Source organism: Ornithorhynchus anatinus, chromosome 5, assembly GCF_004115215.2.
Source record: "Ornithorhynchus anatinus isolate Pmale09 chromosome 5, mOrnAna1.pri.v4, whole genome shotgun sequence".
NCBI lineage: Eukaryota > Metazoa > Chordata > Mammalia > Monotremata > Ornithorhynchidae > Ornithorhynchus > Ornithorhynchus anatinus.
This window is the reverse complement of record NC_041732.1, coordinates 32,757,188-32,769,942: the sequence shown is the minus strand read 5'-3', so window position 1 is coordinate 32,769,942 and position 12,755 is coordinate 32,757,188. Positions and strand designations below refer to the sequence as shown.

The following is a 12,755-nucleotide window of genomic DNA, read 5'->3' as shown; positions in this document are numbered from 1 at the left end:
GACTCAGAATCCCCCCCCCCACCGCCCCCCTCACCTCCAGGGCGAGGCGTTCGGGAAGCCGCAGCGGACCCGAGCCTCGATCCCAGCCCTCCCACTTGGCTGTGGGACCCCCCCCCCCGGGCAAGTCACGTACTTCTCTCTGCCTCAAGATCTATCAAACGGGGAGCCAATCCCCCTCCCTCCTACTTAGACGGCGAGCCTCATCCGGAACGGGGACCGCGTCCAACCTGGTTCTCTTCCGTCTGCCCCAGCGCTCGCGTAAGAGAGCGCTCGGCCCCTGGTCGGCTCCACCGAGTACCGTTAGCCTGCCCGCACGGGGGTAACCCAGACGGTCTTTAAACCAGGCGCGTTTCGCCCCCGCGAGCTCTGGTGGGGGAGACTCGCCCCGGCAATTGAAGCGGTGGTCTCGGACTGGGAAACTCTCGTGTTTATAAAACGTTTCACGTTAGGTGGCTCTTCGGAAAATAAAAAATTCCACCACGCCTATCACCACACTTACCCTGATTCGGCAGCTGAGGGAGAAGCCGGCCCAGCCGGACAGTTCTGTTTAGAGTCCTCCTGGCCCCCGGGGATGGCGGGAAGGCACCGGGACGAGCCCGACCGCGGTGCGGTGGGAAGAGCGGCGCGGTGGGGCGGGGGCAGAGTCCAGAGGGAGCGGGAGGAGCCGACGTCCCGGGGAGAGCCGGACTTCAGTCGTCGGCCACGATGGAGAGGGCTCGGAGCTCGCTCAGCTTGGCCTCGTTCTCCCTTTCCCGCTGCTCATCCGTCTGGCCCGGTCGGTCCAGCTGTTCGGTCAGGTCCCCGAAGATCTTACGCATCTCGGTGTAGTACACCACCTAGAATCGACGGAGGGTGGGGGGAGAGCTGGGGGGAGGTCGGATCGAAGCCGTGGGGCCTCTGGGAGACGCCCACGTCGTCGCCGTGCCCGCCAGAGGGTGGAGGGCGAACTTTTCCCGGGATCGCCAAGAAGCAACCCGGCATCTTTAACGTGAGTGTTCTGGGAAGTCAGAAGACTCGGTTCCCGAGTTGGGGCTGAAGCGAGGCATCGCCAACTTGGCCGGAGGCCTTCGAAGCCCCTCCAGTCCCAAAGCCACAGAGTTTAGGGGGTGCAGGTAGCCTCGGGGTGGGGGGGGTGGGGGTGGGGTCAACAGCCACGTCGACAGCTGGGAAGGGATGCCGGAAAAGGCTAAGCTAGGTCACAGGGTTAAGGAGACCTTCAAGTAGGCCCGTCGGCTTGCATTTGGTCCAGGCAGCCGAGGCCGCCCACAGGGTCTGGGGGCTTCACACCCAGATTCCCGGATAAACCGGGTGACGGAGACCGGAGAGCCGAGCCCGGGTGGGCACCACCTGTAGCGGGGGGCCCCGGCCCGGGCCTCCGTCGCCGAGCCCTGTCCTCGGGTGAGCCTCCGGCCCACCTGGAGCTCGAAACCTTTCTTTTCCTCCCCTCCCTTCCGGACGTCCCTTCGAGAGACGGAGCGTGGCCGAAACACCTCCCTCTGCCCGCCGTCCCCCGGCCCGGAGGGCTGCGGGCCGGGCGGCGGGACAGGCCCGTCTCCCCTCGGGGCCAGCCGCGCTCTCGGGCGGCCGGGGACCCGTCGGCCCGGACTCCTCCGGCTCCCCTCTCCGTCAGCTCACCCACCCCTCCCGCAGACTCCCCGCCGCGGCTCTCCGGGGAGGCGGGGGGGGGGGCCCGAGGATCGGCGGGCAGCAGAGGCCGGCGGGTGGGCGGGTGAGGCGGGGGCCGGCCTGCCCCGCCACCCTCCCTCCACCCGCCCCAGCCGCACTGCGCTGGGTGAGTCACCGGGAATGCTCACTTCTCCAGTGACTAATGGCAGCGGCAGCCGGGCGAGGGGGAGGGCCGGGAGTCGGCACCGGGAAGGCGGTAAACAGCCCCCCCCGCGGCCCTGCTGCTCTGTTACGGGGCATCCCCATCGCCCCCTCTACTCCCGGCCAGAATCCCCCGGGGCCGGCCTCGTCGGGCCTGGGCCTCCCCGAGCCTCCGGGCCTCCTCCATCCCATCCGGGCCGCCGGTGGGCCGGGGCCGGAAGGCTGGGCCCGAGCGCGTCCCCCGACCGGAATGACCACCCCCGGTTCGCAGGGCCTCAGGCGCCCCCGACCCGTCGGTCCCGAATCCCTCGGTCTCTCGGCCTGCTCCGTTCCGCGGGGAGCCCGGCGGGGCCGGGCCCCCTCCCAATCCGGGGACCATCTGGTGGGGCCAGGCCGCTACGCGCCGGACTAGGCTGCTCGGCGGCCGAGACCCCGGGCAGCCCCGGTGGGCCTCTCGGCGCACGGGACACACGGGTCCAAGTCCTCCCGCTACGGCCCTCCTCCTCCCGCACCGGCTGGGGGGCGAGATAAGTCCCCGGTGCCCCTGCGACAGGTAAGACGTAGGAGGGCGGGGTGACACCCCCCCCCCCCCCCCCAGGCCGGGGTAGGACTTCACGTTTAGGGTTCTGGCTAAAAATCCTTCGGGTGCTTAGAGCAGCCCCCGGGGTTTGGAGGCTCGGAGTGAGTCCAGGTCAGGCCCGTGGATGCCACTGGGGGCACGATGTCCACTAGAGGGTGCCACAAGCACAGCCCACAGCCCAAGGGGCAAAAAGACGCCCCGGCCGGGGCGACTTCACTGCCCTCAAGGGCCTCCGGGGCTCCTACCTCAAGCTCGCTCGGGTCCTGAAAGGCCTCGGACCTCAGGGAGGGCGACGGGCCGGGGGCCTGGGGTCGGCTCCCAGGAGCCGTGGCCACTCGCGGCCGCTCCGGGCGCACGCCGCGAAGCGGCGGGGCCTGATGGACAGGGCCCGGGCGTCAGAAGGACCTGGGTTTCTCATCCCGTCTCCGCCATCTGTCTCCTGGGTGACCGTGGGCGAGTCGACTTCACCTCTCCAGGCCTCAGTTACCTCCTCCGTAAAACGGGGACTGAGACGGAGCCCAACGTGGGACACGGACCGTGTCCAACCGGACTGGCTTGTATCTACTCCAGCACTCAGTACGGTGGCCGGCACATGGCGAGTGCTTAACGAACGCCATTCAAAAAAAAAAACCCCTCTTCAGGATGGGCAAGACTCCCCTACATCCGGCCACGCCGCCGTGAGTTACGTTAACCACTCTCATATGCCCAGGATGTGGCTGCGAGTTTCACCCGTGCTGGGGATAGTAGACCAGGAGATCCCATCCCACTCTACGGAGTCGGTTAATCCGGGCCTCCCTCCCAAAGCTGTCTTCTCTACCTCCTGCTGAGGCAGCTACTTCCAGAGGGCGGAATCGGTGGGTTCTGGGGACCGAGGAGACCCCCTCCATTCTGCCCTAGAAGGCCGAGACCGCGACCCTGACCGAAGCCCAGAAGGTGACCAAATCTGGGTCCCAGGGAAAGCGTGTGAGGCCACAGAATGAAATTCCTCAGAGAGTCGGCTGGTCTGGAAGCGGGGAGCTCCGCACTGCGCTTGACGGGAAGTCGGACGAAACTGCCTCGGTTTCCCCCCCCGCCAGGGGAGAGGCGGCCAGGGTACCGATTAAGGAAACAAGGCCCAAAGCACCGACCCTCTAGACCGACGACGCGCCCCGCCACACTAGTTAGCGTCTGTCTGAAGCAAGGTGGATGGGAGAATTCGATGTCTCCAACCCCTCCCTCGTCCCCGGGGCTGGGAATCGGTCAGAAGGCATAGTGGGAACTGAAATAGAAATTCCAGTGGGAAACCAGAGCCCCCAGTCAGACCGAGTCCCTCCTGGGTGGAATTCCCGGAGAGTCGAGAGGGAGGGGAGGCCGGCGTTCCCTTCCGCGGGGTCACCGGGGAGTTGGGGGTGGGGGGCCCCGGAGAGCCGGGAGTTTCCTCCTCCTCCCTGTGGGGGCCGGGGCAGACGAACCGGGGCCCTGTGGGCCACGCGGGGCTTAGACCGTGAGCCCCTCCGTGGGACGGGGGTGGTGTTCGACCGCATTATCTTCCATCTACTCTAAAGCTCAGTACGGGGCTTGGCAGAGGGGAAGCGGCGTGGCCTAGCGGATGGAACACGGGCCTGGTCGTCAGAGAGCCCGAGTTGGAATGCCGGCTCTGCCACTTGTCTCTGTACTCTCCCAAGCACTTAGTACAGTGCTCTGTATACGGTAAGCGCTCAACAAATACGACCGATTGACCCATCGACTGTCTGCCGCGTGACCGCAGGCGAGTCACTTCAGTTCTCCGGGCCTCAGTTCCCTTCCCTGCCAAATGGGGATTCGATACCTCGGCGTGGGCTTCGGAATCAGAGGTCACGGGTTCGACTCCCGGCCTTGCCACTTGTCAGCTGTGTGACTGTGGGCGGGTCACTTCACTTCTCTGTGCCTCAGTTACCTCTTCTGTAAAATGGGGATTATCTGTGAGCCTCACGTGGGACAAACTGATCACCCCGTATCTGCCCCAGCGCTTAGAACGGTGCTCTGCACACAGGAAGCGCTTAACAGATACCAACATTATTATTATTACTACCTGTTCTCCCTCCTCGTTAGGCCGAGAACCCCACGTGGGACCTAATTCTCTTGTATCTTTCCCGGCACTGAGTACGGTGCTTGGCACACGGCAAACACTTAACAAAAACCACAGTTATTAACATCAGTAGTAGTAAATGCTCCGCAAATACCATTATCGTCATTGGTCACCCCTCTCGCCGGGGGAGCCCAGCCGGCCCGAGGGGGAATCACTCACCTGGGCCCGGATCAGAGACTCGAAGCTGGGCTGGAAGTAATCGAGACGGCTGCTGTAGAACCGGGGCATCTCTTCCAGGAGTTGCTTGTTCTTAGCTTCGAAGTCGTCCTTCACCGGCCTCAACTCCTCCCGAGCCTGAGAGAGAGAGGGAGGTCAGAGCCAATCCGGGGCGCGGCCGAGTCCCCGCCGGGAGCCCCGGGGACCGCGACTCTCAGGTGGGCTCTTCGGACGGGAGCAGGGAGCCGGCCCGACGCCCGCTGCCGCCCGGCGCCCCTCGCTACCTGGTGGAGTTTGGCCAGCACCGGTCCCGTCTTCTCCTTCTCCTCGTACTTCTCCACCTTCGACTGCAACCGCTTGTAGTCCTGCAGGGCCTGCTCCCGCCTCTTTACCGCCATGTTGAGGCTGGGGAAGACGCTGCCGAACCTGGCACGGAGAGAGGGGGCGCGGGGGTGGGGTGGCAGACGACTCCCGAGGACCGGGGAACCCGGAGTGAAAAAAGATGGGCTCTTTCCCCTTTCCTTTCATGCCACTCCAAGACGGTAGGACAGTGGTAGTGGGGCCATTTTATTCATTTACTGAGCACTTACTGTGCGCAGGGCACTCCACTAAGCGCTCTACCAAGAGGTGGCAAACGCGGTCCCCGCCCACACCGGGCTCGCAGTCTAGAACGGGCTTCAGTCCCCATTCCGATAAGTGTGGGATTTGGCAGGCATTTACTGTGTGCCAAGCACTGGGGTTGATACAAGATAATCAGGTCCCACTTGGGGCTCACTGTCCCAAGTACGAGGGAGCGTCGGCAAGGAGGCCCCCATTCTGCCCACGAGGGAACCGGGACGCCGAGAGGTTAAATGGCTTGCCCGAGGTCGCGCAGCAGACGAGCGGCAGAGCCGGGACTGGAACCTAGGTCCTCTGACTCCCAGGCCAGTGCTTCCTCCGCTAGGCCACGTCGCTGCTCCTTTCCCAAGTACTACACGGTGTTACGAGGAAACAATCGAAAGCTGCTACTCAAACCCAGGGAGAGGAGGAAAGTAACGGTGACCAGAGTCCACGGTGCGGGCAAATGGGATATTCCGGGGAAATCTCCACCCACCGAAGTCCCCCGTCTCTCAGACACTACGGCAGAAAACTGAACCGAGATGGAGCGGAGAAGCTGGGGAAGGACAAGACCCCGAATGCGGGGCACTTTGGGGAGAGGGGCAGGATTATTGCCAGATAGTAAACCGGGCTCATTTGGCCCCAGTCTGACATGCCATCTCTGTGCCAATCTGCACTCTATGAGGGGCAACTGAGGAGGAAGCTCTCCTATTTTAATAATAATGATGATGTCGGTATTTGTTAAGCGCTTACTCTGTGCCGAGCACGGTTCTAAGCGCCGGGGGAGATACAGGGTCATCAGGTTGTCCCACGTGAGGCTCACAGTCCTCATCCCCTTTTTCCGGATGAGGTAACTGAGGCCCAGAGAAGTGAAGTGACTTGCCCACAGTCACCCAGCTGACAAGTGGCAGAGCCGGCCTTCGAACCCATGACCTCTGACTCCCAAGCCCGGGCTCTTTCCACCTATCCACAGTCTATTTTAATATCTACCTCCCCCTGTAGCCTGTAAGCTCCTCGTGAGCAGGGACTGGGTCTACCCACTCTGTTGCCTAGTACTTTCCCAAGTGTGCAGTACAGTGCTCAATGAATAGTGAGTGCTCAATAAATACCACTGGTGCCTTTTCAAGTCTCGGTATGAGGGATGTGACAGTCCTGACCAGGAAGGGTCCTTGACAACCTGGTGGTTGGGTGGAGCCAAGCCTCTGGAGAGCAGAGCGCTTTGCTCTGGGTCAAAATGAGCCTTGCCTGCTCCCTTCCCGGGACCCCCGTGGTCCCCCAATACGATTTGAAAAAGATTAGGCCTCTCCAACATTAAGGAACGGTCTGTGGCTTGTTGCTTTCCTATGACGAACAAACCCAAGCAGAAGCAGCACGGCCCAGGGGAAAGAGCACGGGCCTGGGAGTCACAGGACCGGAGTTCTTTCTCATCCCGGCTCCGCCACGCGTCTGCTGCGTCACCTTGGGGAGGTCACTTAACTTCTCCGTGCCTCGGGTATCACAACTGCAAAATGAGGTTTAAGACCGTGAGCTCCACGTGGGCCAGGGGCTGCGTCCGACCTGTTTAGCTTGTATCTACCCCGGTGCTCAGAACGGCGCCTGGCACATGGTAAGCTCTCAACGGACACCAGAAAAGAGGGAGGGCAGGGACGTGGAGTATTTTTCAGAGCTGCTCAGACCCCAAAGCCAAAAGGGACCTGCACTGTGACTTCTGGATCCCTACTCGGGCCCCGAAGCACAAGCCCGTGGGTTTCTCCGAACGCTAACACCCCCCTACCCCCCAACTCCCCACCGGCACAGACTGGGGTCCTTGAAATGTCTATGGGTTTTCGGGGAGCCCCAGCCTTGCCCGGTTTTTCCGTTTTAAATAACAATAATAAGGTTGAACGGAAAACTCTCTCAGCAGCGTTTGGCTCCCAGAGACGGCAGCGCAGAAACGGGGCCACCGGAAGCCGACCAGAGCCCCGGAGGTGACGCCGGCCGGATCCGAGGAGTAACGCTGGCCAACCCGGTTTCTGAAACGGTGTGCTGCGGAGCACCACAACTAAGCTGCAGAAATGAGTAAAATCATTTGAATTAATTAGGCGGGTGCTTGCTCAGTAAGATATTTCAGGGAAAGCTCTCAACTCCACTGGCTCCCTCCCTCTCCACCCACAATGCAATGGAAAACGCTTAAGGAAGTCGACGCCGACACCCATGCCACCCAGCCAACTCCGCATTAGGCTCTGTGGCGTCCAGGTTGATGGCACCAACCTCTCACCCAACAACTAACTCCCCGTCGCCTCAGGAGCCCAAAGAACAAAGCGGTCGGGGCACGTGGCCCTCCGGGACGAGCTCCGGAGCAGGAACCTATTTGGAAGAGCTGGTCTCATTGCTTCTGAATCAGTCCCTGATGGCCGTTGCTATGAGGGAGTCTTGGTTGCCAGGGGGTGTGTCTGCCTCTCTCTCTCTCTCTCTCTCACATACACACACACAATCGCACACACATCGAAAGACACAACATGGATCATGGGAACAGGTGCAGTTGGATTGGAAAAATCTCCTCAAGTCCCCCACGGACGGGGTACCCGTCAAGCCATAGGAATGGTCCCACCACAGAGGCCTTGGACTGCGGTCATCGGCTCCCGTGCCACAGACTCCGTTCACGGCTCCTTGGCGAAGGTCGGCCGGACCATGGATGCCTCAGTGGCAGAAAGAGGGCACAGAGATGCAAAGAGGGAAGGATCTCCGTCATATTTTGGATGGGTTGGGAGGGTTGCGTGTGTGTGTAGGAGAGGGGGAAAGGGTGGGGCAGTAATGACGTGGCTTCCATGGAAGGGACGAGTGCAGCAGAAGGAGCATAATGTCCCAGTCTCCCCACCGTTTCCCAAAGAAAAACCTTCCTTGGTCTTAATTTTGTGGATGGTCCTCCACCACCGGGGAAAACAAGGCCTCCTCTTCGCCTTCTCACCTCCTCCTCTGCTCCTCCCCGCCCTCCTGTTGACTCAGTGTCTCATGACAGCCCAAAGGTGTTGGGAAGAGAGGGGCTCTGCTGGACACTGGCCCCCCGCCTTCCAACCTGCCCACCTAGTCACCCTCCCCAACCCAACTCTCCTCGGGGGTTCCCTGTTGGAAACTATTTCTTTGCCCCGCTAAGTCTGGCTTTGGATGGATCCCCGTCCCCAGGATGGCGCGCCTGGGAAAGATCGGGAAATCGAGGCCGGGGTGGATGACGGCAGATCCGTTACGGAGTCCAGAATGAGGGGTGGGGAACCGAAGCCTCGAGGAGGAGGTGGTGGTCTGGCTGAAGGCCAACCCAGGGGCTGGCTATAAAGGAATGTCCACCATGTCTAAAAATCTTCCCAGAAACCTGGGCTCTCCTGAGTCCTATTCCTGGCTCTGCCTTGACCCGCCGAGGGTTCGACGTTAACAAATCACCATTCGTGTGTTCCAAGTCCTTCCGCTCTGTCCTCCCTCAAGGCAGAACTTACAGCCCTCCGTGTCGGAGAAGGGGAAACTGAGGCCTGACCCAGGGGCAGAGCTCATCTCGGGGCCACTGGGAAGGCTAGGGTGGGAACGGGACTCAGGAATTCCTAGCTCCCAGCACTAGCCTACTGTGGCCCCCCCCCCCCCACCCCCTCCACCCTATTTATGGGAGACGGAACAGACTTTGCCAGTTCTCGAGCTGTGGGCAGTATAAATAACTGGTGCTGTTGCGTAAGGGGCTGATTTGACAGCAGGAAACCTCAAACCCTCCACCCGTGCCTTTAGAGCACTGAGCCTCAACCTAGCGCGCAAGGGTTCGGGCCGCAAAGGCGGGCGGAGCTGGGGCCTCATCCCTCCAGGCAGGATCTGTTTCTGGCCGGAGGTGCCCCATCCATATCTCGCCCCGCTGCCCCCGGCCAAAAAAAGAACCAAAGCTAGGGTGAGCGAGGCGGGACAAAGGATGGAGAGAGCCGGGACCACCTGAGGGGAAGAGCGTCGCCGGCCGCCCCTGGCCTCCGGCCAACAGGAAGGAATCCTGGCAGGTGGAGCGACCGCAGCAGCTCCTCCGCACCGACCCTTCCCCCTCCCACCCGGAGCCCTGCGAGGAGGGCGGCAGGAGCTCAGAAGCCACCCCTGGGATGGGGTCCCAGGCCTGCCTGTTCTGCTCAGGAGGCCCCCGTGTCTTCACCCCGCCGGGCATCGCCCGGCCGGGCAAGCCTGGGACGGAGGGAACGAAAAGAGTGGATGGAGACAAGAGGGAGGAGGGAGAGGCCGGCTGGGAGGTAGGCTGGAGCAGCCGGCCCCGGTGGGGAATGCCTGCCATTCCTCGATCCGTGCCCACACAGCCGGGATCTTCCACCCACCAGGAAAGGGAAATTAAAAGCATCCCTATCCGAACAAAACCCAGAGGAGCAGAACCCCCGGCTGAGGGAGCCGGGGATTAGAAGCCAAGCCCTTGGAGCGGGGAGGGGCTTGGGGGATGCGGTTGCGACCTTCATTAGGGGAGGACAGGAAAGCCGCCGTTTCCTGCTTCCGGGCCCGGGGACCCCAGGAGGCTCCCGGCTGCTGGAGAGACAGAAGGGAAGCGGGTCTAGCCTGTGCCGGTTACATCTGGCCCCAGGAGGAGAGCGGCTGCACCTCGGGTTGGGAAGTGGGGAGAAGCCAACCCAGCGGGCCGGTTTGGTTTGGGGAGCTCGGGAGCGACCTGAGAGGATCTCGGGAAGGTTCCCGTCCCCTGCCTCCTGCCCCTCAGTCACTCACCCACCTTCCTGGCAGGTGGCGGCTGTGGTGGAGGCCGGGGGCGGCCAGGGTTTCTCTTCCTTTGGCACCGGCTGCAGAGGCCAGAGACTCGGGGATTGGGTTTCAAGGGCTCGGCGATTTGAAACCAAGACAGGCCGACCGCTTCCTCCGCCGCCCGGCCCAGCTCAGCCCGTGCCTGCCCACCGCCACCCGCATCCCCCGACGCCGCGGCGGCCCCGGCCCGCGGCCAAGCTGTCCGTGGGACCCCTCGATAAGCCCGGCTCTGATGGGAGCTCGGCTGGCTCCTTTCGCCGGGCCCTGGGGCGGCGGTCTCTGGGACCCCTCCTCCTGGCCCACAGCATGTCTCCCAACCCAACGGGGACGCCCGTGGACAGAGGACAGCTGTGCCAGGCCCCAAATGCCCGCCTGCCTTCCTGACCCCGTTCCCTCCCGGCCCCTTGGAGGGCTGGGGCACGGGGCCAAATAGCTGCCCGGTTTATTTCGACTCTACTTCCTGACCGGCAGAGCACTCTCTCCCGTCACCTCCTGAGCCTCCCAACAACAGATTCACAACAATATCCTCTGCCCCCGGTCTGACCCTGGGTCTCTGAGAGGTCACCGTGGAGTCTGGTGCGTCCAGCTGGGAGGCAGATAGTGGAGGGGGGAGACAGGGACGATTCCTCCCAGGTGAGCTGGCACCGGCCGCCCGGCGAGCAGAATTCCAGGAGGGCGAGTGATCACTTTAGAGAGCCTCATCCTGCCCGCCTGGGCCTGGGCCCCACGGGATTGGGGGGGGGGTGCGGGGAGAGGGGGCAACCGGGGGAGGGCGATGATCCTTCGGATCATGGGGGGAGGAGGGGGAGCGGCACGGAGAGACTTCTCCCGAATCACTCTCTCGGAACACGATCCTGGCCCGACAGTAATTAAGCAGATCCTAACCATCCAGGTCCTGGATGAGTCAAGTGCTAGGGACCACCACGGAAGAGGTAATAAAGCGCAGCTGTTTGAACTGCAGCCCGGATCCTTTTTAGGTCAAAGCCAGTTTGGGAGAGGCTGGTAAGGAAGATGAAGTGAGGAGGGAGCTTTCCAGGCCACTCTCCTGGCCCCTTCTCCCTCCTTCCCTCCCCGACTCTCCGCCTTGGGGACCGGGGAGCAGGACTGTCTCTCCGGCTGGCAGCCAGAGCCGCCCCCGGGAGAGCGCACCGATTCCCAGCGAAGAATTTACGAGTCAGACGGGTGATGAGTTATGGGGTCTTTGCAGTCAAATGACCAGCCCGCCGCTCCTTCCCACTTGTACGGCCGCCCCCTCGTTTCCAAAGAGGAGTGCTCCGGGCAGCTGCTCCCTCAGTCCAGCTGAGAGAGATGAAAGGCTCTCACATCTCCACCAGGAACCGGCCAAGCCCTCCAAAGGCAGAAACCAGAGAAGTTTGGCTCTCCTGGTGATTAATGGCGGGTCTGTTTCCTTCACCAGGGGACCGACAGAAACGATCACCCAGGCCCCGGGGCCCGCTGCCTGGGGCTAAGGAGGGAATGGGCTACTTAAAACCGAAGGGATTTTGGGGTAGGTGGATCTCTGCGAGAACTGCAGGTTCTTCTAGGATCCGGGGGGAGGGGGGCGGTCCCTTTCTCATGGCCACAGGACTCCGCTGTCACAGCATTTGAGTCCGGAAACTTGGACGCCACGCTCCCGACCGCACAGCGTGACCAATTCTGCACCCGGTGCCCATGGGGGTCTATCCTCCCCATTCTCAGTTTCTACCCCAGAAAACTGAGTGCCCCGTGGCCAGCTCACTGGCTGTCCCTGCCCCGGGATCGGAGGCTACTCACTTTTTTAAGGGCTCAATCACCGTCCTCTGGATCTGATTCACCTGGCCACAAAACAAAACAGATGAGGTCAGCGCCACGAGGGCAGGGCGCGATAGGGACCTTACTACTGCCCAGCTGGGTGGGGGCTGGTGTTGGGATCAACAGGTTCGAATATGATATTGAGACTCCTTCTATCCCTATGAGTCGATTCACCTCCCCCTCCCGCCACCCCTGCTGGATGCTTCCAAAATCTTTTCATGGGTATCCTGAAGGTGCCACGCCTTTTGAAAAATGGTATCTGTTACCTCCTGGGGTGAATGCAAGGTCATCAGGGTGGACGTCTCATATGGGGCTCAAAGTCTTAATCCCCATTTTACGGTTGCAGAGAAGCGAAGTGACTTGCTCACGGTCGCTGAGCTGACAAGTGTCCGGAGTCAGGATCAGAACCCAGGTCCCTCTATCCATCAGGCCACGCTGTTTCTTATCTGACCCAGGGCCCGTGAGGGCTGCATAGGCAGCTTCAGAAACTCATCTTCTTAATCCCAAGGGCCGACTCTCGTGTTTCGAGGTCATCACATCCCTGCTGGGCTTATGACGGTCTGCCTGTCAGCTGGGGTGGCGGGGTGGGGAGAAGCCTCTAGATTGACCGTAGCCTCCACGTAGAGTGCAGCACAGGGCAGCAGTCCCTCTGGTCCAAGAGGGGAGGGGAACACACCCCTGAAGACTGAAGCTGTGAGGCCCGGTGGGGTCCCCACCAAGTTGAGCCTAACTGAATTTGGATGCACCCCGCATCCTGAAGCCCTCTACTCTGTTTCCAGGATTTGGGCTTCAGGGAACCTGCAGAGCAGCAGCCGGAGCTCTGTCATAGGAGCACGATAGCTTCCACATCTGCACTTGTCCTGGGAACGGTCGGAGTTACCACTCCCAGCAGCCAATGGATCAGCATTCCATGCCCGATCTTCCACCCCACTGCCCCATCCC

The 12,755-nt window shown here is 61.9% G+C and overlaps 1 protein-coding gene across 2 annotated transcripts in view; it reads right to left on the bottom strand.

The window, feature by feature from the left end:
- Positions 1-406: 406 nt before the first annotated feature.
- The window catches only part of BIN3 (bridging integrator 3), a 39,922-nt gene continuing 27,573 nt past the window's right edge, over positions 407-12,755 (bottom strand). For both annotated transcript variants that reach the window (XM_029066280.1, XM_029066281.2), the window contains 4 exons: positions 11,796-11,836; positions 4,955-5,096; positions 4,674-4,808; positions 407-836 (listed from right to left, as the gene is read on the bottom strand). In XM_029066280.1, coding sequence (XP_028922113.1) covers positions 690-836; positions 4,674-4,808; positions 4,955-5,096; positions 11,796-11,836 — 465 coding nt within the window. In that variant the 3' untranslated portion in view covers positions 407-689. The remainder of the gene's footprint in view (positions 837-4,673; positions 4,809-4,954; positions 5,097-11,795; positions 11,837-12,755) is intronic.